At 47.2% G+C, this 25,232-nt stretch overlaps 7 protein-coding genes across 7 annotated transcripts; 3 read left to right on the top strand and 4 right to left on the bottom strand.

Moving 5' to 3' along the window:
• Positions 1 to 2,619: 2,619 nt before the first annotated feature.
• On the top strand, positions 2,620 to 3,054 carry GPY1_2 (Highly reducing polyketide synthase gpy1; the record flags this gene model as incomplete). The annotated part of the gene is made up of 1 exon (XM_044851801.1): positions 2,620 to 3,054. One exon carries the CDS (start codon positions 2,620 to 2,622, stop codon positions 3,052 to 3,054), a length of 435 nt encoding a protein of 144 aa, XP_044710513.1.
• An 827-nt stretch (positions 3,055 to 3,881) lies between these two features.
• On the bottom strand, positions 3,882 to 4,331 carry FPOAC1_007334 (uncharacterized protein; the record flags this gene model as incomplete). The annotated part of the gene is made up of 3 exons (XM_044851802.1): positions 3,882 to 3,923; positions 3,994 to 4,079; positions 4,145 to 4,331. The coding sequence occupies 3 exons, from the start codon at positions 4,329 to 4,331 to the stop codon at positions 3,882 to 3,884; spliced, it is 315 nt and encodes a 104-aa protein (XP_044710514.1).
• A 6,748-nt stretch (positions 4,332 to 11,079) lies between these two features.
• FPOAC1_007335 (uncharacterized protein) lies at positions 11,080 to 12,381 on the bottom strand (the record flags this gene model as incomplete). Its single annotated transcript, XM_044851803.1, has 2 exons — positions 11,080 to 11,164; positions 11,216 to 12,381. The coding sequence occupies 2 exons, from the start codon at positions 12,379 to 12,381 to the stop codon at positions 11,080 to 11,082; spliced, it is 1,251 nt and encodes a 416-aa protein (XP_044710515.1).
• Positions 12,382 to 18,668: 6,287 nt separating this feature from the next.
• On the top strand, positions 18,669 to 19,315 carry FPOAC1_007336 (uncharacterized protein; the record flags this gene model as incomplete). Its single annotated transcript, XM_044851804.1, has 3 exons — positions 18,669 to 18,778; positions 18,836 to 19,135; positions 19,186 to 19,315. 3 exons carry the CDS (start codon positions 18,669 to 18,671, stop codon positions 19,313 to 19,315), a joined length of 540 nt encoding a protein of 179 aa, XP_044710516.1.
• Positions 19,316 to 19,391: 76 nt separating this feature from the next.
• On the top strand, positions 19,392 to 21,971 carry FPOAC1_007337 (uncharacterized protein; the record flags this gene model as incomplete). Its single annotated transcript, XM_044851805.1, has 2 exons — positions 19,392 to 19,990; positions 20,045 to 21,971. 2 exons carry the CDS (start codon positions 19,392 to 19,394, stop codon positions 21,969 to 21,971), a joined length of 2,526 nt encoding a protein of 841 aa, XP_044710517.1.
• Positions 21,972 to 23,002: 1,031 nt separating this feature from the next.
• Positions 23,003 to 23,431, bottom strand: FPOAC1_007338 (uncharacterized protein; the record flags this gene model as incomplete). The annotated part of the gene is made up of 1 exon (XM_044851806.1): positions 23,003 to 23,431. One exon carries the CDS (start codon positions 23,429 to 23,431, stop codon positions 23,003 to 23,005), a length of 429 nt encoding a protein of 142 aa, XP_044710518.1.
• A 429-nt stretch (positions 23,432 to 23,860) lies between these two features.
• On the bottom strand, positions 23,861 to 25,197 carry FPOAC1_007339 (uncharacterized protein; the record flags this gene model as incomplete). Its single annotated transcript, XM_044851807.1, has 2 exons — positions 23,861 to 24,439; positions 24,496 to 25,197. The coding sequence occupies 2 exons, from the start codon at positions 25,195 to 25,197 to the stop codon at positions 23,861 to 23,863; spliced, it is 1,281 nt and encodes a 426-aa protein (XP_044710519.1).
• Between the last annotated feature and the right edge of the window lie 35 nt (positions 25,198 to 25,232).

A 25,232-nucleotide genomic window follows, 5' to 3' on the forward strand; every position in this document is an offset into this window, starting at 1 on the left:
CAATGACAGAGAAAAATATTAAAGCAGCCTTTAGAGGAGCCGGACTTGCTCCTCTCGACCCAGAAAGTGTAATCTCGAAGCTCGATGTGCAGCTGCGGACTCCAACGCCTGTGGAGGAGGTAGTTAGCCCCTCGACCCCTTGGGTCTCAAAGACCCCAAAGACTATCCTTGAAGCCGACTCTCAGCTTGAATATCTTGAAAAGAGAATCAAAAGGCATAAAAGTAGCTCTCCAGAGTCAATTCTAGAAGCATTGAGGTCTTCTTCCAAGGGAACAAAGATAGTTATGCATAAGGTTGCCTTATTAGAGGCCAGGGTCCAAGATCTTGAACAGGCAAATAAGATACTAAGCCGGCGGCGGAGGGCAAAAAGAACCCGGCTACAGAAAGGAGGGGTGATGACAGTAGAGGAAGGAAGGCAAGTAATTGATCAAACGGATGTTGATGCGCAGGCGGTGGCTGGACCATCGAGAAGTGGTGGTCAAGGAGGGCCTCCGCGAATGAAGGAAAGGCGCTGTGGAGCGTGCGGCAAGACAGGACATAATGCAAGGACCTGTCAGATACTTGTCGCTATGTCTATGGAAGAATATAGCGATTAATTTTACTTAATTAATAGTCTGTTGTGTTTTTATTGCTATTTCTATCTGAGATGTTGTGATGTTGTGTTGCACTCGCTTGTCTGTTGCACCCGCTTATCATGTACGTTAGTATTATTTTCCCTATTTTTTTGCGACCCACCTGGCAGGGTAGCGAATCAATCCATCCACGTCATTATCCGGCTTTGTGGATTGATGTCCATAATATTGAACCCGTGGAAGGCCCCTGTCACATTAACTCGGATTTCCTAATTGGACAATTCGGGAACCCGTCGCCGACACTTTCTATTGCTTTACTCCTGGCGCTCCTCCAGGCCATCCCTTCCAGACGCGGAAGATTCTCCGCTCCTCATTACTTGCCGGTGCCCAAGTAGAAGGCTGGCGGACTTCAGGATCTGGATTCAGAGAACGCCGAGGGACCTCGGTATGCCCCTCGTTGTTGGTCGGTAGTTCAGGGTCAAGAGGTAAGTCTGCCATCTCGAGATTAAAGGTTCACCGACCTTATGGATCGAGTAAAAGACGAGACATTTGGGTTCAGGCGTTATAACGCGTCGCGACGTGACACAACGCGTCCGATGTTTTGCATGGTTAGATCTGTTAGTGTTTGCGCAGACATACATAGCAAATATTAACGAAATATATCCAAGGGTGTGCTCAACTCAACGTATTTCAATATGTTGAATGGATTGACGATCAACGTCAACTCAACGTCAATCAACATCGAATAAGGATTACATAAACATCAATCCATTTTGAGTTATCATTGATTGAATGGATTGAAGGTGGTGGATTTAGGGTAGCTGGTAATAGGACTCGTGATTCCTGAAGAGGTTTTGGCATCTTGAGTCTTTGTGGTCCACCCTTCTCGTCACACTAACCTTAATATGGTTTAGTTCACCACCTTTGGGTTTTTTCCCGATTAGATCAGTGCCGACGCGCTCCATGATCGCGTTCTTCCGCGACCGTGTTACAGCTGGACGCTCTGAATGAGAAGGAATGGAGTCTACAGCGCCCTCCACGAACGACGTTGACGTGTTATCTTCCGCAACACTTGCAGTGGCCTCTTTAGCGACGCCAGCTCCCAGCCTGCGAGAGGAAACACCACATGAAGAAGTAGAGCATCAGTACCTCTGGCGTTGTTTCCCGGATTACGTGTGGTCCCAACGCGTCCGAGATACACCATCGTGAAAGAGGAAGCGGCTTTGCCTGACGACATCAATGAAGATATTGACGAGCTCGAATTATGGCAGTCGTCGTGGGAGGATGGAGATAACGATGTTAGAGATGCAATATCATACTGGCATGAGCGCAAACGTCGGTATCCTCGTCTTTCACGAATGGCGCTGGACTTCCTTACGATCCAGCCGATGTCAGCAGAGTGCGAGAGGATGTTTGCAGCGGCAGGGCGGATGGTGACGCCACTACGAAATCGGCTGGACGCGGACATTATAGGAATGTGTCAAGTGCTGCGATCGTGGTTACGGGCTGGGGTGATTGACGACCTGGACGTGTCATTACTTCCTACCGAGAATGGTAGTGGTGATGCCGGAAGAAGGATCATGGGTGGAGGTGGGATGTGAAGAAAAGGGGATGGAAGAGTGGGAGTGAAATAGCTCAGCTTGGAGATCAACGACTTCAACCAGTGTCCATTCAACTCAATTTGACGGATAATTGATCAACGCCACTGGAGAGAGTAGTTGACCAGGTCAACTCACCGCCACCGGGCTATTCGGTTGATTGAATTGAGTGGTGCACATCCTTGAATATATCAGGGTACTCATCCCCATGACTAGCATCCACGTCAATCCACATAGTAGTACAGAGTACTCTGTAGTAGTAGTGTTCATTACGCCCGGGAGAACGGATCTCAGAGGGCCTGTGTCTACGCTAAACTGTTTACACTTCCCCGCTATGCCTGCGTGTAGTCGAAGGCGCCATCGCTACGGGTTCGCCCAAGAACCCAAACATAACCAATGGTTCTGTTTACGATGGCTTCTCCCAAGGCCAAATCGTTCTCGGTTTTGGCATGATCGACAAAGCTACGGCAGAATGGCAGTCTTGGGCTCAGGACGCAAAGTTCGGCTTGCTGCTTTCCAAAGCCGCAGACAACGCGGCAAGTGATGCCGATGAGGGCAGTGGAGAGAGCGCAGTTCAGACCGCCGTCAAGGCTTTCCAAAACGCTCTTGGACGGTTGGGCGACGCGTCTGATTGCAAGGAAGCTGCTTTACAGCCCTTCGTTTGTACTGCTCTTGTTGCCAAGCTGGCACAAGTCCTGTCAATCAAGATTGGCGAGATTCAGCCTTCGAGGTCAGCAATCCAGTATGGAATGGATTCGCTCATCGCTATCGAGGTTAGGTCTTGGGGGAGATACGCATTCCATATTGATCTGCCTATCAATGACTTGACGAACCCTTATAGTATTCAGGATTTGGCCGCTAGGGTATCTCGCATGAACGTTTAAGGTATGGTGGTTTGTTCTTTGGATGTCGGATGTTGTAACAGGTCATTATTTTGGATTTTTAGTCCCATGTTTATAGGTTTGGCCTTCTAGAATAGTTATTCGTGCAAGTGTCAATAACTATGCTAGATTGAAGTCGCCCGTGTAAGTTGGCAATAATCCGGCGGATCACCAGGAAATCCCTTAAGGTCCGGCTCCCGCTTCTATTATTTATTGGTCATCGTGAGTTGTAACGTGAGCCGTCGACCCTTGTTCTTATATAATCTGTTGATGATGTGTTATCGTTATGTTGCTTTTCCTGATGCGTTGCACGCGTCAGGGAGGGGTTTTCATGCTCGAAAACGCTGCCAAGCCCTGATTGGCTGATTCCTTTGCTATGACCCATAAAGTCAAACCTTAAGTACGTACATACATCCTGGCTCGGCCCGCTCGGGAACATCCGAGAAACGTAATCGAATCCGGCAACAGCCGAGATGTCATAACTTAATACAGGATTGGAAGGCAACAAATACTGAGCATGGCGAAGTGCAGTTAAGGCTTATTGAAGTAATGACAGTATATTGATAGCTATTAAACTAAGTTATAAAAAAGTGCTAATAAATGTCTCCTATCCTTTATGTAATGTATGGGATTAGGGAGGTTGTCAAGCAATGAGTGCTAATTGCTAGGTCTTAGCACTTATTGGAAGTCTTCGAACACTATGTAAGCTATAAGAAGGAGAAATATGGTAGGGTACATGTGACGTAACAACGGGGGTCGTAACATGTAACGGTTGCACTTAACCACTAAGCCACAGGGCATAATGGTTGAGTAACTTGTTGTTCTAGCGTTTAAGTGCTATCAGGGCTCTGGCAGAGAACACCTAGTCCAAGCTTTAAGAGTATTTTAGTAAATACTTATCCCTTGCTAACATTAGGTGTTTGTATAGAAAGGTTAACTTACAATAGGGATAGTACAGCAACGGGCACGCTTGCCAATACTGGCACAATTGGCCTTGAAGCTATTGATGCTTGTAGGAGCAATAGTAGCTGTTTCATTAATAATTAGCCTTTTCTGATATTCCAATGAAAGATAATTGTTAGTCATTACTTACGGTTGGCACAGTCAATATCAACAATATCACCAACACCAGCACTACAGCACTGAGTCTGGCTATAGAGAGCTCCAGGGCAGGCATCAAAATTGCTACCACCGCCGCCGCCGCCGCCGCCACCACCATAACCAGGAGGAGTAGCGAGGACGCCGGCGAAGAAGATAGTGAGAACTGGGAGGAGCTTCATTTTAGAGAGGTAGATTTATTGTTTTGAGATGGTAAAATATAATTGAATGCAATTAGAGGGGTTGCAAGATACTGAAAGAAGTAGGTAATGAGGATGGAGAGAATAGAAAGATAAAAGAGGAGGTAGAGGCAGTATTTATAAATGTTCTTAGGTTTATCAGAGGGTGACTGGAGGTGGCTGACTGGTCATGGATTGCTGTTAGATTTTACCAACTACACCACACGCCACCAAAATGGGAATCCCCACTTAGAGCAATGCATGAGTGGTTTTTACATCTGACAATTGCTGATTATTGTCAGGTTTGTGGTTGATAAAGAGCTGGTGGTTAAAATTACAGTCCAAATGTCACGGCCAGGGTCCCTGGATGCATTCAGGGCCTTACCCGCTGCGCTATACGGCAAAAGACTAGGATGTAAGGTCCCTGACCTTACACTGCATTCTCATATATATAGCTATAGCGTCCCCAGGATCAGGATCAGGTTCAGGCTCAGACTCAGGCTATAACACAAAAAGTCTAAGAACACCACACAGTGCTACATATTAAAACTACTAGTTACTTTATATAATAAAATACTATTAACTACAGTTAAATAATACAGATTCTTTTTTTTAATATTCAGTTTTAAAAAGTGGAGAAATTAGGATTTAAAGCGGGATACTGTACGGATACAAGTGTTCTCGGATTTTTGGCTCCCGTAGCCGCGTCTCCAACGGACGCCATCGGCTCATAAGCGCACTAATCCACTTACGGATCTGCGTCTTGTCCCGTGTCCTGAGGCATCACTTCTGACAATAAGTAATCGTGGACACGCTGCTCTTATTTTTCTGAGACTAGCTCAAATCGGGTCCCCGCAAATCGGTTTCAATACGACAATACTGCGGGGTTCCACTAGCTGTTAGAAGATATACACCGGGGCAGGCCGTTCTAGACTTGGGGGATTTAACACGCGGTGCAGGACGGGACCTTTCAGCTCCCCGCTATTAACTCTTGGCGTCCGGTCAGGACAGGTGCCAGCCAAGTGGCGTCCAATCAAAGACGGAACTGATGGCTTCCAAGGCTCACACAGCACACAGGGATGGCTGAGGCCTGTTGCTTTGTTATCTGCAAGGGTTGAAAATATCATCATGCAGTGTGTCCAACAACCAAGTCAAGTAACTTGGCTGCTTGAGGTGGGGCCTCATATATAGCCATCTGGCCTATGAGATCCGTTCTCCTGGGGGCAATAAACACTAATGCTGATGATGTGGCCCCCAGGAGAACGGATCTCATAGGCCAGATGGCTATATATGAGGCCCCACCTCAAGCAGCCAAGTTACTTGACTTGGTTGTTGGACACACTGAAAATATGCAGCCGCTTCCCTTTTCATCAATGCCCAGCGCGGCCATGCAACCAACAATGATATTTAAACGAATCATGATGTGGCTGCTCTGTTCTCAAGAAAAAGGAAAGGAGACTTTCTCGCACACGGATACGCTTCCGTTCGTCCGGTGAGGCTGACATGCCATTTTAAGTTGATGCTGGTTCATCTCTTCGTACCTAAGCCAATGGCCACATGCAGCCGAAGGCCCCATTATGAGAACTGATAGTCTCCCGGTGTCATCAGCTGGCTCTTCCATCATTGTGAAGATGACTAAAAGGGACGTCGCATGTTTTTCTGAGTCAAGATCAGCGTTGAAATATGCATGGCGCAAGCTGAAAAACAACCCTTGTAGGATGCCAATGATATGCCGTGTCATATATAGCGGGTGGCATACCGTGCATATAGGGCATGGGTATCAATTAAACCAATAGGTGAGCACATTTAACTTGTTAATACTGATTACTGATCAATAGCTAGATAACATAAGGAAGAGATCTTCACAATAAGCAGTCAGAGGCTTGTATTAGTCTGACACTATCTGCGATCAATTTCATGGAAACGTACGGTATTTGGCCTTGTGGCAGATCAGATGAGGTGTAGGGTCCACAAAATCGTTTCAATTGATGACCCTTTGCTACATCGATATTCTGCAGTGTTGGCAATATTTCCCCACCTCGAAGGTTTGTGATGATTGCTCGAGCTTCGCCAAAGTGAATATTGCAGGAGTGATATAATTGGTGCGGTATTGATGAGCCCCGAGGTCTTTGATCTGCAGCGTTTCCCAAGGTCGGTCACGAGAGGCACGTTCTTTTCTCTCATGCGAATAGCCACTTATCAGTCATGACCTCATTAAAATGTGCCCATGAGGCATTCGTGACGGACGAAAAGATAAATTCCTGCATGTTCGAAATGATGTTCTCACAATTGCCTCAAACCTGAGACATGCAGCCAGCTCGGCCGTCTGTCGTAACCCTTCAATTGTGGAGGAGCTCCGGCCAGGTCACGACAGAGTGATGCAACAACCAATTAAAATGAGCCAAATCATAGATATCTAGCATCCCACCTATTTTAGCCCATGATAGATGTACCAGCAATCCCTCGAGTGACAAATCGCTACATTACACTGCTGACACCCCCAAACAGTCTGACGCCTCCTATTATTGCTACTCACCGGCTCCAACGGCCTTCTTGAGCTTCTTGACCTTGGCCGCCCTAATTGAAGCCCCTGGCAAGCGTGGCAGTTTGACGTTTTTCCTCTTCGGGCATGTTTATCATCCCCGCCCCGCGAGTCTTTAGCCGACATTCCTTAGCCACAGTCTGATGAGTTTTTCCTTCTCATAGGAATAGAGACAACAAGCTATCCAATCGGCCCAGTGCCGCCTGCGCAAAAGCAGACTTGCGTATTGTGATATGCTAAAGTGATATCACACTGTGCTAAAGTGCTAAAGTGATATATATCACCGTGAATATATATCACACTTTTTTTCAGCTAAATGTGATATCACGATAGCTAAAATGCTATCGGCCGTGTGGCATGCTTATCCGATAAGATTAGATAATCTTATCTACTTTTGTTGGATCTACTCTAATTAGCTTTTGCAACACCCCTATTGGCTTGTGTCATCGTGCACAGACCATCGAGGCGCACAACGCGACATTTCCAGGTTGAGGATACACGAGACATGTGAGACTCCAAGGTCGAAATGGTCTTCTGACCGTGAGAACATTGGCACGGATAGAAAGCTCCTGACGGGAGATATCTAAACGGGCCAGTTTTGTTTGCATTACTTCCAATCTACGGAAAATCAGCATGTTTTGAAGTTCATCGTGGAAGTTTTTACAAGTCGGGCCTACCCTATATCTCAGTGCTTGAAAGATACCAGAGTGCTCACGTATTCCCCCACACTTGCGCAAGTACCTCTAAACAATATTAGTCGCATTTCATGGTCACAAAGATTCGCTTTTCAACCTCCCCCACGCTGGACATAGTCCTTATGGGAATTGGGAAATGGTCTCATTCAATAAATTACCGTTGAAATTTAGAAAGCAGTCGTTTATGGGCTGCGGGGAAATATGATTGCTGCAGTTGCACGATACCTATCCTGACGTGTAAGTCTCGGCGGTATAGATGTATACACTAACACATCTTAGCACATCCACATAGCCTGGGCATTCAAGACAGCAAATCAAGCTCGATCGCGTCAGGTAGCGTCAGGGGTCGGTTGACGCGTTCAAGAAATGAGAGTTTCAGCGAACCGCGCCACTCGTTCGACCGAATCGACCGATTTCGATCGAACGTTTGGGCCCGTTCGATTCGATAGCGAATAAAGTTCGATTCGATAAAGACTTGGCATCGAATTAGTCTATCAATTCAATTCCCGTTCGTAAGATATCCATCCCTGGTATTGGAGAAGTAGCATGGATGATAAGTGTTGCATAGGCAGCCACAGGAAACGGTGCCACACGATTACGCGTGAATCATCAGAACAGTGTTACAGGTCTGTTGCAGGGTCAGCAGGTCTAGTATCATACCTCGCCTCTTTACCTATAAGAAGGAGGAGAGCAAGAACAACCATGATGATAAAGAGACAGAAGACAATCATTCCGATCATCATTGGATTATGAGTTACCGGTACCTAGTAAGAGCGCGCTGTCCGGCAGTCTGCTGCCTCGACTTTCAATATTGAATTATGAGTTCATCTTCAAAAGTTATCACTGATACCCTTACTCGATCACAGACTAGAGCATCACCCGATGATCTGCCCTTCGAATCATCTAGCTTCGACGTCATTTTCCGCACCACTCATCCAGATAAGGCCAAACTAGGGCCATCTGGCAAACGAAAGACGTCTGGTCGTGTTATGTATGAATGCCTTCATTGTCCCCCAGATAGTCCATGGTCAAATGGAAAGCGTGGCAATGCTATTTACCACGCGAAAAGGAAGCATGCCTCTATTCTTCAGACGGAGGCCAGTACCGTAGACGAGCACGACACAGATATTATTACCCGGCCGTCAAAGCAGCCTCGGATGGACAATTTCTTTCAGAGTCGGCCATCAGATGCCACTTTACGCCGCGTCTTTAACCGACAGCAATATATAGAATCGATTGTCGGTCTGCTCACACGCCGTCGTTTACCATTCTCCGCTGTGAAATGGGATGAGATGCAGGATATCATATTGGCATGCAATCCGGCTATTGAGGATCTTCTCCTCACGTCCCGCGACGCGGCGATGCGTCATATTACCACTACTTTCGACTTATACCGATCCCAATTGAAAGCAAAGCTTCAGGCGTCCGTATCGAAGATCCATCTCTCGACCGATCTCTGGACATCGCCTCATCGGCATGGCATTTTAGCAGTATGCGCTAGATGGGTTGATAATGGCTATCGACTTCAAAAGGCCCTGCTAGCTATGCCTGAATGTCGATACAGCCACAATGGCGGGCGCCAAGCAACTCTAATGGCGGAAGCAATCGAAGAATACGGTATTGCGAAGCAAATCGGCTATCATACCGGCGATAATGCTACTTCAAACGATACCTGTTTAAAACATCTCTCACAAATGCTACAGGATAAATACGGTGTATGCTATTTAGACCGCTGATTAATAGGTAGTTGGTTAACTGAGTCTAGGTATCTTTCCATCCCAGTCAGCGTCGAATCCGATGCATCGCTCATATCATAAATCTCTCCCTTCAAGCCTTTCTCCTTGTGTCCTCGAAAGAAGCTTTACGCGCAGCACTTGCCGCTTCTAGCGACGTGACCGGCGCCGAGATGTACGAAAAATTCTACTTCACACTATATTATATATCTGCCAACGAGCCAGCATCGCGGTCCGAAGGTTCGGGACAGCAAGAACAGTCTTTTAGTAAGATATGGAAGGGAAAGGCTAAAAGGGCCGCTCGGAAGCCCCACGATTTCAAGGATAACAACTTCAGAGGCTGGCAAACCATCCCGGCGATGCGTAAACTACATAACATTGCGGTCTGGCTTCGAAATTCATCTATCCACAGTGATCTATGGGAAGATCGAGTAGGCTTGCGGCTTGGGATCGATAACGACACCCGATGGAACTCTTGGTATAAGCTGATCGATAATCTTATCAGAAGGCGATCACAGATCAAGCAATTCTTGCTTGATTACGATAAGGAGATCAACGATAATATCCTCAACTCATCAGATTGGGATTACCTTGAAAAAACACATAGATTTCTCCACCCATTCGCGTCGGCAACTTTATGGGCTGAGGGTAAGAATTCTACATTGTCGCAAACATTGACAATTATGGATGGTTTATTACGCCACTATGAAAAGAACAAGGTTTGCTGTCTCTTGATAGACTCTAAACCCTAACTTGGCTAATTATCCAATCTAGGAACATTGCTCGAAGCTAGAGACGCTTGATCGCCGTATCCTTCATTCAATTGAGATGGGCTGGTTCATTCTCGACAAGTATTATACGATGACCGAAGATGCGCCTGTTTACGCTGCCGCCCTCCTTCTTGATCCTTCAAAGCGAATCAGGTACATTGAGCGCCACTGGCCAGAGTCATGGCACGAAAACGCCATTGCTGGTGTCCGTACAATTTGGGAAGAAGAGTACAAAACTCAGCCTGAGACTGGACCTGCAGAGTCGGTTGATGAGGTATGTGCTTCGCAAAAGCGGCAGCCGAACGAGTGGGACGCTTTACTTGAATAGTTGGAAGTCACCGAGGATCTGGGTGATTGTATGGACGATCTTGAAGACTTTATCAAGGCAACACCCATCAAAATAAGTGGATCACCACTTCAATGGTGGTGTCATAAGGATCAGCGGAAGACTTATCCTCAGCTAAGTCGAATGGCTATTGATATCCTCTCAATCGCGCCTGAATCAGCTGATCCGGAATCTGCTTTCTCTGGTGGTCGACGTACTCTCTCCTGGGATAGAGAACGAATGAGTTGCGAGAATCTTGAGAAGGTTGAATGTATAGGTAACTGGCTGCGTGAAGGCCATATCCAGAAGGCTGTTTATGGTGGTATGGGTGTAATTACTGATACGGGTTTTCATAGTGGCGGCGATGAAGACTCCGATGTTAATTTTGATTGATTTGCGGATGTCTGACAGCATAGGTGGTAAAGTACGATAGTGATACCAATTGTTCTAAAGTGCTATAGTGATATCAATCGTGCTAGAGTGCCATAGTGATATCAATCGTGCTAAAGTGCTAGGGTGATATTCTAGCACACTTTTTGCGAATATGTGAATATGAATATGAATATCACTTTAGCACTTTATATCACAATACGCAAGTCTGGTTCCGACCCTTGCTTAATTTAATCAACGTCTATACAAAAGATCGGATAGCTTCTCTTGAATAGCTATGAACAAAGGCCAGCATCCTACATGGTGAACTTGAGAGTAACAGTAGCTAAGGACGAAGCTGTCCATACGAAAGTCAAGATATCAAGTAGAGGGGGGCAGTAACTAAGATCTATTAGCCGGGAAATTACTTCTCTTTATCTAAGGTTGACTTACTCTGCGTCACTAACAAGAACAAACCCAATCCAGACGAGCCATTGCGCGAGAAACAACAGAAGGAAACCGAGTGATAGAAAGAGAGAAAGGCTGAGATAAGGCTCCCTGAGAGACTGGTAAGGCTTATCTGCTGCTGGCACTGGCATAGTACCGTAGTTAGACATCTTGGGCAAACCGCCACGTTGGCGCTCGCCCAACGGATCATCACTGAAAGCCTTGTTGTTCATTGCCGTGCGTTCATCGTTTTCACAGTCCCATATATTGTTCGCTGTTCTGTTCATGGAACTTGAGGTGGCCAATATCGGGCGCAGGACAGTAATGATCAATATAACCATCAAAGCAACGACAACAACCCACAGGAGTGCTCCGCCATACATCAGCCTAGTGTAATATCCTAGATTTGTGTTCGGCAAGACACCGAAATAGAAACCATGTCGAAGTCCATAGCTGACAATTACAGTCATGTAATACAGATTCGGGATCTGCAGGAAAACCTCCGCGTAAAGCGCCGAGCATGCCGCGGTGAGATCTTTCGATTCAGAACGATCAATCTTCTTTGGTGCTATCACGAGCCAGCCGAGACGGGGCAGTGAACACAAGAGAAGCATTATTTGGACCGCGGAAATATAGTCGTAGCCGGGTGTCCTCTGAATAATATTGAAAACGATCCAGTGGCCTAAAAGCTGGACACTGGCAAGTACGAGCCCCTGCAAGACCCAAACTGGACTTTTAGGATGAGGTTCGAGGGCTTTGACGTTTCGGCAGCACCTTTCCCCAAAGTACACAGCAAGAGCAGTCGCCAGGTTGACGAAGGCAAGGCTGCCAATCTTTGCCCAATAGGAGGGGCATTTTGTGTCCTTCTCGTTTTCAGGTCTGAGATTCCAACGCCATGGAATCATGTCGCGGGGTCGAGGCGACAATATGTCATGCCAATCCTTGGGCAGGCCATGCCAGTCTTCGACGTTGTCGCAGAGTTTAGCTAGCCACAAAACATACTGCGTTCTTGATTCAAAGTTTTGACAAGGTCCCTCACAAAGGCTGTAGTCAAGCTTACGACAGACACAGGTCCTGTCTATGGCTGGCTCTACCTGGCAAAAACCTTGAGGATCGGTGTTGCAAGCCTCAGTTTTGCATTGCTCGGCGAATTCCCCGACGCTCTGCGGCATATCTGGGATATTGGAAGATTTAGCCCACCTTAATAGAGGAATATACTCTATCCCAAGTATTTTTAGTGAGTTCTTCCAATCCTCTGGGAGCTTTGAGGGTCCGCATATGGCGTGTAACCACAGTCTTTCCTTTGTCAAGTCGAGTTGGCCTAAACAAGGTTCGTGCTGTAGATCGATCAAGAAATTATTGCAAAAGCATTCTTTGTCGAAATACTCGCCTGGGAAAATATACCAGCTTATGAGATCGTACCCAGCCGTATCAAAGCTGAGGGCAGTCATGGATTTCCGAGCCGTGCTGTATTCCCAGGGACGAGCTGCATTCCCCTGGTGAAGTGTTGTGCCCGTGAAGGCGCAGGATCCCAGTACATGGTCAAAGGGTTCGCTGAATTGGGATTTCGCTTTTCTGAGGCATGTTGGTGCCTTTTTTTCTATGCCGATAATCTCGTATCCTTGCGTCAAGCTTCTCGGGGACAGATCATGTAACCCGTTTGTGTCGCCGACGTGTACCAGCCAATTTCGGCCAGCGATGCGCTGTATCCATGCAGCTAATTGTGCTTTGGCGAGTACCGATCGGCTACAATATTCCACGTAGGGGCTGATGGTGCTTGGGGAGAATTCTGTACTGAGGCAGCTGAGTTCGGTGAGCCACTGATAGTGCGTACAGAAAATGAAGTGGTGGGTGCATCGATGTCTAGTGCATTTGGTCATAGCACTCAGCCAGCGGGTTTGGTCTTGCTGGGCGATGCACTATGGCATAGGAGAAAGGTCCTCGGGGTTCACCCATCCTCCATGATTTTTCTGAATTGTCGGGATATCTTCGTCGTGGAGTTCGAGATCGTAGGGTCCGCTGGGATCGTGGGTCGTGTCTTTGACGAGGTTGGCGTCGGGTATTGAGAATCAGTGGAGAAGAGTAGCGTACCTGTCAGGGCTACCCCAGAAGCACCAAGCACCAAAAGAGGGTAGATTATGCTTTGCAGCTTCATGCTGTCACCGAGGTCTCGACTGCTGTACTCGGGCGAGGCTGGATATAAGGTTTCGACAACGTTATAACTCAATTTTCTTTATGACTTTCGAAGGAGCGCTTAAGATTCAATTCACAGTCGGGCGGTTACCTGGTGATCTCGAAGGCGGGGAAGCGCTTCGGAATGACGGACAATCGTTCATCCCTGCAGCCGACTTTCCTTCATACCCTATATGCCTTGTCAAGACAGCCTACCAATTCTCACTTTACCTCAATCCATCATGGTTATTCTCGTCACGAGAATTTACTTCGAATCATAGCTCTTAAATCGAAAAAATATCGAATAAATAACTGGTCCAGATATGTTCATTTAGGACGACATTAAAAATCAGATTGCAAAATATGAAAAGACTCTTGTCGAGTACCGTGCGGTGGGCGATTGAACCCTGTGCACATCTATGAAAATGGTTCGCCTTTTTGTGCCTTTTTGTATGTGAAAACGCCTAAAGTCAGGACAGAAATCAGTGAAAAGAGCACAAATTGTGTCTAACCTCATTATGCCGTCACAGGCAAATCTAAAAGCTGCGCAAGCGGTTGTTCTTTCTCGTGCCCGGCACCAAAAGGGCTTATCTCGCGATGCTTCCAAAGTCAGCAAGCAGCCTCTTTCTCTTCGCAATGCCGAGGCACGGCATCACGGCTCCTCTCGTGCAACTATTCAACGGATCGTGAAGAAGCTAGAAGCTGCAAATTCCTCTGATTTGAACGATATCGCTTTCAAGACCGCTGGTCGCCCGAGAATCCTGACAGATGAAGAAGAGGAAGCTATCGTCGCTTTCGTGATGTGGATGGAAAGATCAGGACTTCCTGCTTGCAAAGGCGAAGTTGAAGATGCAGCCAACACGCTGCGCCTCCGCAGAAACCCTGATGCGCAGCCTGTGAGCAGAATGTGGTATCGCCGCTTCCGTGACGATCATCCTGAGCTAGATAAATCGATTTTGAAGTCGTTAGATAAGTCCCGTGAAGCGTGGGAAGTTGCAGGCATTGACGATGTAAAGGAGTGGTTTAAACGACTTGCTGAACTCATCACGAAGCTGCAGATCGGCGCTTCTGAGATTTGGAATGCTGACCAGGCGGGAGTTAGAGTAGGAATACTGCGAGAGCGAGTAGAATGCCTCATTGTACGCACTAAGAAGAAGTCTCCTGCCCAGGTTCTTTCTCCTGCCGACCGAGAAACCTGCACAGTTATTGGTACCGGAAATGCTATAGGAGATACGATTCCTCCCTGGCTTATCTTTAAGTCTTTCCCTACTTTGGAGTGGGCGTATATCGACGGTGATCCGAATATGCGCTTTGCACAGTCAGAGTCGGCGTTCTCGAACGGCGATATCACGCTCGAGTGGGCGATGGAGTTCAACCGGCATTCTTGGGGAAATCTGCTACTGTACAGGATCGTCAGCTATCATTTGAAGAGTATTTTGGATGTGATGAGCATCTTAGGAAACCGCTCGAGCATCACATTTCATTTGATGAGCCTCCGAAGGAACGCACACCTGCAGAGAAGATCTGGCGGCTTCTTATTATCGACGGCTTCACCGGTCACGGCGCCTTTGCCTTCCGTGAGTACTGCATTAAATTCGATATCCTCGTTGCCTTTTTGCTTCCTCATTCAACGCATAAGCTGCAGCCGATGGATGTTGGAGTATTTCAGTGGATGAAGAATGCGCATCAGAAGAAGCTTCGTCAGGCATTGCGGCAGGGAAATCTCTCATTTAACCGCCGTGACTTTGCTGGTGCCTTTATGGTAGAGTTAGTAATCCTTTTTCTTCTGCAAAATGTATGCTGATTATGGCAAAAAAAAAGGAAATCTTTAATGAAGGGTTCACTCGTGCTCATATTATCTCAGGCTTCGAAAAATCAGGGATTTTTCCACCTACAGACCAACCTGCAGTCTCATATCTTCTCCAGAAGCAGTTGAAATCGAAGCAAGCGGTTGATCCTGCATACGCCTCTCTTCTGCCTCCAGAAGGACGATTTTCCGCCGCTTCTGATACCGCCAAACACGTTGGAGAGAGATATCACGATATCCTCAGTTCTCCCACTCGCGCTGGTCTCAAGAATATCCGCAACATCGTCAACGAAGCTATGCTGCTAGAGGATACGATTAAGAGATATGCTGACGATCGGCGAAGTCGTATTGAGAAGCAATACAATAAGAGAAAGCGAGGGAAGAAAGCAAAGCCTATAGGGGATTATATTCACAACGTGAGTCTGCAAGAAATACGTGATCAACAAGAATCCTTTATCGCAGAGACTCGCGCCAAAGAGGGGAAATCTCAACTCCGTACCGCACGCAGTATCGCGATCCGAGAAATCGAGCGCTTCAAATCAGAGTGGCGGGATAACAAGGAAGTCATCGTGAACGGCGTTCTAAAGAAGCTACAGTTCAAGAAATGGCTTCAACACACCGGGAAGGATAAAGATTACCTTTCTATGGATACTCAGCGATCCAAAATGACCGAGTTACTGAATGAGAAGACTGACGGCTTTATGATAGATACACAATTACCGCAGGAAGTTAGAGAATCTATTCGCAATGCCAATTTCGCAGGGAAGCCGCTCAACGCGGTAGATTGGTCAGCCCTCCCCGGAAGTGACGATAGTGTTATTTTCCAACTTACGCATCCGCTCGCCAGCGAAGAAAGCGATAAAGAAGAAGAAGAAGAAGAAATACTCCCACTTCTCGATTTGTCATGCCTTAGCGACGTGGAGATGCCCTCATCGCCGCCCTGCCTTCCTAATCACGAGTCACCGTTGTCCTCTCCTTGGCCCGGTCTCTCTACACCCTGCCCCTTTCAACACCGCACTCAACTTCACGATTCACTTCGAGATCTCATCAGGGAGGAAATAATAGTTGCAGAATCCAGTTACAGGGCCACAGAAGACGCAGATATACTATAATTTGTATGGGGAATTGTCCTGCAAAGCAGCATAGCCTGGGTGCTCAAACAGTCACTTCCCCGGCCTTCAGATATTCAATAGTCAATCCATCATCACGAGCAGCTTCAAACTACCGATTTCGCCTTCAACTTACATTTTTGGACGCCTTGTGATGCACGGAATATCCAAAAAGCTGAAAATCGCACCAAAAAGCGGGCCCTTCCGATGTCTCACGAATTTGTGCGTGTCTCACGATTTTGTGCCCAACCTAGCTTGCTAGGTTGAGCTCGCCTGGCCCTTCGGGCCCACATGAGCCAACGGGTACTTCCATGAGCTTCCTTTTGACACTATTCAACACATGGCTATATGAATATTCAAATAAGGCCTTAACTAACTAGACTCTTTTTATAAACTTTTAACTATATTTTATCTATATTCTCTTTTAGTCTTTTCTTTCCTTCTTTATTCTCTTTTTTTCCCTCTCTTCTTTCTTCTTCCTTTTTCTATTTTCCTTAACCCTAGCCCGACCCGACCGCACCGGTTTGCCCGGTGTAATCACAACTAGCGCAAGGCAGCATACGGCTGCCTAAAGACCATCAATGCTGCTTATGACGAAACATAGCTACAAGAAGCCAGCTCCCAGTCCCTCATTAGATAGAAGTTAAGAGGTTTCTTCGATTCGATGTTTTCCACATGCGAGTGATGACTTTTCAATCAATGCTATGGCCGAGCTACCCTGTCTCTATTGTTTTTGATTCTATGAATCTCACTGCAAATCCTAGGCGCTTTAGGCACCATTAGTGTGTCATATGCTTAAGCACTTATTCTGAGAATCTCGACTACCTATGGCTAGCTCATCGGATATTAATTCAACATCTGCTCAATTAACAGCCATCGAGCGGCTGGGCTGGGACTTCTACAGCTTCTTTCATATGGAGTTTCTTGAGAAGAACAAGACTCAGATTGGAAGGGTTCGTGTTACGACCCAACTAATCTCCACCCACGTGAGATAACATACCCCACGTTTTCCACCACTTAGAATAGACCTACCCTATACAAGTCGAACGGACCCCATTCGACTTGCATGACGAACAGAGTCGAACCGACCTCGTTCGCCTTGCATGCCTGTCGAACAGAGTCGAACCGACCTCGTTCGACCTGCATAACCTCATGTATATATACATTCGCTTAGCACTAGATAGTACGATGGCCTACCAGCTATCAACAAAACTTCTTTACCTGAATACGCCTAACCCGCTCTATTCACTATTAAGAGACGTGACACTTCGCAACGCTCAGTGACAACGCCCTACGACTCTGCCAACATAAACCAGTACGGACTAGTTTATCCCTTGGGAACCTTCACCCGTCACACGAGTGATTATCGTGTAACGGTTGCACCTAACCGCTAAGCCACAGGGCAAAAGATTGGGCCATAATCACTATGCTAGCGATTACAGTGGTGCTTACAGGCTCCAGGGTTCAAATCCACGACACTACACTAGCACTTCTGGTGGATTTAGGATCACATAGCGATCCGTGCACGAATGCACGGATCTTTTTGCGCCACGTGCAATCCCTGTTTCCACTACACTGAGCCCAGATGTGTCGTGGATTTGAACCCTGCTTACAGCTGCCTATAGGGGCCGATCGTAACAGTTCGGAAGTCTTACAAGATGACTAAAATGTTATAGTTAGACGAAGATATAGAGCCATGGCATCTTAATTCTACCCGTTTTATCGTTGCACGTGACCTTATTGTTGTACAACTGTTGTAAAGTTGTACAACACTACCTCACAACATACAACTATTGTACAACAATACGCATCTATGTCCGCGGCTTGCCGAGGCGCTCACGGCGGTCAGACTCCGTGAGGATCCAACGGGCAGCCTGCACAGCCGGGCTTGCGGTAAAAGGATCAGACATAGTCTCTTTTAGGCAATCAGACAAGCTCAGAGATAGGGAGGGACATACGGCTACCAAATGTGGTCTTCAAATTGGTGAGTTTTGGTGGTGATTTGGGTGAAATGCATACAAAGCGGGGGACCTGACTGTCCGGTGGCTTTGCCGCCCACTCGAAGAGTGGGGCTCCTTTTCAGTCAGATCTACGGGTAACTTACAAACCTGTGAGGTCAATAGATTCTGCCTTACAGCCTGATATAGGTCCCGGGGATGCAGGACAGCGGTGCCACATTGCTGCCTAAAGTATATGCATCTGGACTTTAGGCATTAAATACTACAGTCTTGCATTTATATTTTAAAAATTCAACCACCCCTGACACTTTTTACCTGAATTACAGAGGCTACGAGGTATTTTCCATTTTAGCACTAACTGGCTAGAAATTTGAGCCTGGATCTCCCTTTCATTTAACCGTTTTAGCGACACAATGAATATCGGGGTCGGTGTGGGCGATTTTATTAAAATCCTAGAGCTTGTTATTCAAGCCAGGAAAAGATTTGTGGATGCTCCTCGCCAGTATGATGCAATATCAAAAGAGTAAGCCAATACCGCTCCCTCTCTTCACACATCTACTCACTCGCGCTCGACTGGCAGTCTCAGAAACTTTTCGAACGTCGTCCAAGATATTGACGTCCTTTTATCGGGGTGGGAACCTGAGATCAAGCAGCAAGAAAGTTTGAAAAGTATCAGTGACGACTCCATTTGTCTTTTGCATGATCTTCTCGCAAGACTTGACAAGTATCGAGAACTTGGATCTAGCAGTACGAGTATGGCCCAGTGTGCGAAGAAAGCCTGGAAAAGATTAAACTGGGATCAGGACGACGTTCAAGATTTCCGAGGACGGTTGTCGTTAAACCTTGAATTGCTCAATGGAATTGAGAGACAGCTATATAGGTATCTATAACGTTCTCTCTTCAACGTCTGATGAGCTGAAATGATCACAGTCAAAGATCCTGCAGGATTGAACAGGACATTCATCATCTCACCGAGCGATTCAATCAACAGGAGCGATATGAAATCTTGAATTGGATTGGAACTGTTGACCATGGCTCACATCAAAAGCATTTTATTTGATCAACATGAAGACGGAACTGGTGAATGGTTCCTCGGTTCCGAAGAGTTCCAGAAATGGATTAAAACTAAAGATAGAATGTTTTTCTGTCCAGGCCTTCCAGGAGCGGGGAAGACAGTCCTAGCCGCCATTGCCATCCACCACCTTCAGAACCTCTTCGGGAATGACAGCAACATTGGCATAGCTTACCATTACTGCGACTTTGGGCACCGATACAACGAAACCGACAATCTTATTCTATCGAGTATCCTCAAGCAGCTTGCCCAGTGTTCAGGCTCTTTACCAGATGCAATGAGCACTTTGTATAGCAAGCACAAGGATAAGGGCACTCGACCTTCGCTCAGAGAAATTGCAAGTGCGTTGAAGACTGTGGCGTGTCTGCATTATCGAATCTTCATAGTTATTGATGGCCTCGACGAGTGTCTTGTATGGAGAGACGTTATGGCTCAGCTCAGAGGCTTGCAGGGAGCGAATATCTTGGCGACCTCTCGGGCTATCCCTGATATTGCCAACGACCCGGTGTTGAAAGGAAGTAGTATACTCGAAGTACATGCCAGGGGTACCGATGTTCGCAAATACCTCAATCGTAATATGTCAAAGCTTAGTCGGTTCGTCATGCGTGACCAGCAGCTTCAGGAGGATATTTGCAACGCCATCTTAGGAGCGAGCGGAGGGATGTGTGTTGATTCCCTTTTTCTTTAAGGGCACTATTGGAAGCTGATATAGCATAGGTTCCTCCTTGCCCGCCTGCATCTCAACTCTCTAGAAGGTAAATTGTCAGTCGGGACTCTCAGGAACGCCCTCACCGCCTTGCCAACCGGGACACTAGCATACGACGAGGCCTACGACGATGCAATGAAAAGGATAGAGAGTCAGCATCGAGAACGAACAGCAATCGCTAAGGATGTTCTAGCATGGCTTACCTTTGCAAAGAGACCCCTCAGGGTCGAAGAGCTCCGAACAGCAGTTATCGTCCAGGAAACAGATTCACATCTTGATGAGGAGAGACTAATGGATATTGAAGACATGGTCTCCGTCTGCGCGGGCTTGGTGGAGATAGATGAAAAGAACGACAGGGTCACTCTAATTCATAACACTACGAAAGAGTACTTGAAGCGAACACGAGAAAAGTGGCGCCCGGATGCAGACGCTGCAATTGCAACGTCATGCCTTGCCTATCTTTTGTTCCGTGTCTTTGACGTCGAGTTCTCGGAGATAGACGAATGTCTACAACGCGAAAAGGCTGGGAGGCAGCTTTATCCACTGCTGGATTACTCCATGGAGTATAGTGCCCTGCATGCCCGCCTCGCTGTAACCAAACCGCCCTCCGTCGCTAGGTTTCTTTCTTCAGAGTCAAGGGTTACCAGAAATTGGTTGCTACTTAAAGCAAAGTGTGGGAATGAACAGGGAAAAGAGACTGTGGAATGGCTTATAGAGCAAGGCCTATGCACCGATGTACGGGATGCAGAAGGGAGAACCCCTTTGCATTATGCTGTGCTTAACGGCTGGGAACAATGCGTTCAGCTTTTACTGGAGAGAAGAGCGAGCCTGGACTCAGACATCGAGAACATGACTCCTTTGCACTACACAGTCAAGAACGGTGACGAAGCGATCGCCCGAACCTTTCTCAGCGCCGGAACGCCAGTAGATACGCTAGTGGTGAGACAGACATACATACCCACTTATCAAGAGGGCAGAGTTATATACGTTATCGGAGATAGTGAGAAGAGTGTTGCCCAAAACTCCCGCACAGTGGAAGGTCTGACTACTTTACACCTCGCTGCCTTGACGGGGAGTCAACGGATGACGAAGTTCCTTCTGGATCATGGCGCCAATCCAAACTTTCCTTCGGATAGCGGCGAGACGCCCCTACATCTAGCATTGAGGCGGGATTTGTATGGGCCGAAATGGCCCGGCATTGTGGACTTCTGGAACGACCCAGATAACCGCGTGGAATGTGTTCTTGACTACATCGAATTAGATGATGATGAGGACGAATATTGCTCAATCCAAAAAAAAAGGTTGGCGATTCTTGACCTTCTTTTGAAGAACCCCGAGGTCGATGTTGACGCCCAAGACATGTTCGGCATTTCTTCATTGCATATTGCAGCCGGTAGCAAAGACTTATCTGAGTCCATAACCCAGAAGCTCATCGAAAAAGGCGCCACGATCTCATTGAGCACAAAAGAGAACAAAACACCATTACATTTCGCTGTCATGAATGGGAACCTGGGTGTTGTTTCCAAGCTTCTCACGCTTGGAGCAGATCCCACGGATGAGGATGTCAACGGACTCAACGCTTTGCATTATGCGGCACAAAAAGGCCACTTACAAATAATGCAGGATGTATTAAGCCGAGTTCCAGACTTTTTATCGGAAACATTCCTGGGATCGAAAGATAAAAATGGACAGAATGTGTGGCATCATCTGTTGAGCAACGATGGCCCTGTTGACATTGCTGTCGCCAGATATCTCTTGGAACGGTTCAATGACATTAATGAACTTGACAGCAGAGGTATGTCGCCAATGGCCATATATCTCAGTGCGTTCATCCTCTGTGAATACCAGGATGACCAAGAAATATTGGATCTTATGTTCAAATATGGAGCAGACCCGGATTTCAAGACCTCAGAAGGGAGTTGGGCTTGGCGCATCTAGCAGCTAGATCGCGCCGGCTTTCTGTGAGCGTACTCCAAAAATTAGCAAGTTGGGGTGTAAACCTAAAGTCTAGGGATGAACAAGGTCGAACTGCTCTCCATCATAGTTCCATAAGGGGAACCCTATCAGAGAAAGTCCTGCACTTTCTTTGCGAAGATGTACAATTGCCTGTATATCTTCGTGATGTACATGGGAATACAGCGTTGGATTATGCCGTTGAGATGGGACAACAAGATCATGATCCAAATATCATTGATCCAGACCGATGGGTTACGGCGGGAAGCTACTGCGTAGTGTATAAGAGGAAGCTAAACCCTTGAATGGCCAAAATACCGTTACTCTTCTCCCTCATCGCCAACGGGGCCCCATAGGGATTGAATGAATGAATGAATTTATTCCGCCCGGGAGGATACGCCTCATAGGGCCCACAACATTAAGTCTCGTTAGTTACATTCTTTTCCGACTTCTAGCCCTATAACCCTCAAACATCACAATCCCTACTCCTCGCCACAGTTCCCAGCCTCGCTTGTCCCTGCGACAGGCCTGCTTGAAGGCCAAATTCTCCAAGTGTTCAGCGTCCCATCTTCAGCGGCTGAAGCCTGGTCTGTCTACCAGAGGCTGTACTATTATGAGTTGATTTTATATGTATACTTCGGGACTTACGCCTCGAAAATCACCCAACAAAAGAGGCTGTACTATATTAGTTCTTGCTGCATTATATCGTTTGGTTTGTTAGTATATCTTGTATGTTATCATGTCCGTGCGAAAGAGGGGTGGTGGATGGTAATGTCTAACAAATTCATGACCCAATTTTGCCACGCTCTGCCGAGACTAATAAGATGCCGGTAAAGTACGTGACCTGGCCAAGTCCAGTATTTTCATACAGTCGTTCATTTCATTATGATTTGTGATTAAAATTCCTATTCATCAAAGTTCCCTCACACATGTGCGCAAGTAGTGCAGGAATGAGAAACACCTAGGGCATTAGGGACCTACCCTTTTGCGTACAATGATGAGTATAAACTCTGCCCCTACCCCACCTTAACACCGTGGTTTGCATCCTTGACGTCTAGTTCGACTTTGCCAATATCGAGCAGCAGCTTGACGATTGCCTCATACCCCTTTACTGCCGCCTGCCATAACGGCGTCTGTTCATCGTCGTCCCTAGCGTCTGGGTCGACTTTGGCAGTATGGAGCAGCAGCTTGACGATGGTCTCGTGCCCCTTCGCTGCCGCCTGCCATAACGGCGTCCGTCCATCCCAATCCTTGGCGTCTGGGTCGACTTTGGCAGTATTGAGCAGCAGCTTGACCATTGCCTCACGCCCATTCCCTGCCGCCAACCCCAGCGGTCTCCATCCGCCCTTGTCCTTGATAAGTAAATCTACCATTCCTTTTAGCTTGTCCATATCTCCTCTTATCGAATGGTCGGGACCTGGGCAAGCGAAGTCTAGGGCACCCATTGTTGTCAATTGTCTCTCAATAATCTCCATTGCTTTTCGGAGATTTTCCCCTGCCTCATCTTTTCCCATGTCTTGTAGTGCCACTCCAGTATTCCATAATCTAGTCACTTTATCTAGACAATATTCTAGCTCTGTATTTGAGCACTTCGAAACTAGGGTGCCCATGAAGTGTTCGTAGTCTTCCCCATCCTGCGACTCGCCTGGATACATATTCCAGTTCCAGACAAGTAGGAAATCATGTAGGAAGGTTGTTATCAATCGTAAAAGCTTCGACTTAGTGTCACTGCTCGCATCTTGTAGATCGTCCGGAGGGGGAACTGAAATCATTATAACGACCCAATAATCGTTGCATAACCTAATGATTGTAGGCCTTGACGCTCCCTGTAGAAGGCAGACAACATCCCCTACCTAGACAGATTTCGCTGAGGCCTATAAGGTCCAGGGAGAACCCGGCCCCCTATAGCCAGACGCATTCTTCCATGTAATGCCCACGTGCTGTCTGTCTTCCCAATCAGTGTCTATTTCGACTGAAGACACTTCGCCTAGAACGCAACCCTTGCCCCTGATTACCGCTATCTCCTTATCATCCCAAGTGTCTACAGACACTCGTTTAGAGAAGAAGTTGATGAGTTGCTGGAATAGTCGTCCCCATGAAATCTCATAGTTGGCGGATAACCCTGCGATGCTAGTATCATCAGAGCTCATGCTGAGCAAGGCATAAACCTTGTCGCGGCGGTCAGTTGCTTTGCGAGTGTGGTACATATCTACCAGCTCACCTAGAGGGCATATGCCCAGGGAAAACCTGCCTGACCGACCAGTTGCGCATCTAGGCCGGAAGGCCGCACCCCTTATGAGATAGGATACTGAACGGATCAGAGACGACAGGTCCGGGCGGGTTTCATAGGATAGGTTCAACTTGCTTAGGCCTGAACAGAACGCATATCCGCTAATCTCGGTGGGACCACATTTGATCAGTACATTTAGGGCCGCGGCAACTTCCTGAAGTACCTGAATCGACTTTGTCAGTAATCTCTGTCCATGTTGGTAGACGCCTGTTTCCTTACCCAGATGCGTTGAAACCATGGCCCCTCAAGCAGTTTAAGGATTGCACTTTCGTTAATTGAGGGCTTCGTAGGTGAGGGCTTCGTACGCTGCTCTGCTGCGATGCGTATTTCTTCGAGTGCTTGACCGCTGTCGGGTGTCGCTCCTCCAAGCCAAACAATCACACGGCTTGCTTTGGTATAGATCTTCGCCATAGACTGGAATTGCTGTCCCTTTTCCTTTAGGCATCGTTGGTTGATGCAAATAGCGTCTATCCATATGGTTCGTTCAATGGAGCGATCTCGAAGATGTGATAGCGCCGCGTAAAGGTTTTCCCCGACTGGCAAGTCGCAGCCGTCTATAGAAATAGACCGAGGCTTGTTCTCAGAGGCCCATACGTAGGACAGAGCCTCGTACGGGCGAGTGCTTTCTGAGTCCGCTAGGGCGCAGTCAAAGAGCTGACATTGTATGGGGGCATGCCCGTCTTGATGAGGCAATAGCCGAAGCAAGCGAACACCCCTCCGGCAAAGAAGGGTAACAGTACAAGGGCGATGGAAGAGACATGGCATACCGGAGCTCGAACTGTGGGTGTTGAGATTTCCGAAGTTGTGATTGTTGACCTTCTTTATCGCTCGTTCAGTGCTGCCTAAAGAAACTTGCTTCAGGCTCCAGCTTAGGGGGCTACCAATCGTAAATGCGGGTTCACCCGTTGTCTTGGCGTCCATGCCCGGAATTATGTATACAGCTGCACAGGACCATA

The sequence above is a fragment of the Fusarium poae genome, chromosome 2 (assembly GCF_019609905.1).
Source record: "Fusarium poae strain DAOMC 252244 chromosome 2, whole genome shotgun sequence".
NCBI lineage: Eukaryota > Fungi > Ascomycota > Sordariomycetes > Hypocreales > Nectriaceae > Fusarium > Fusarium poae.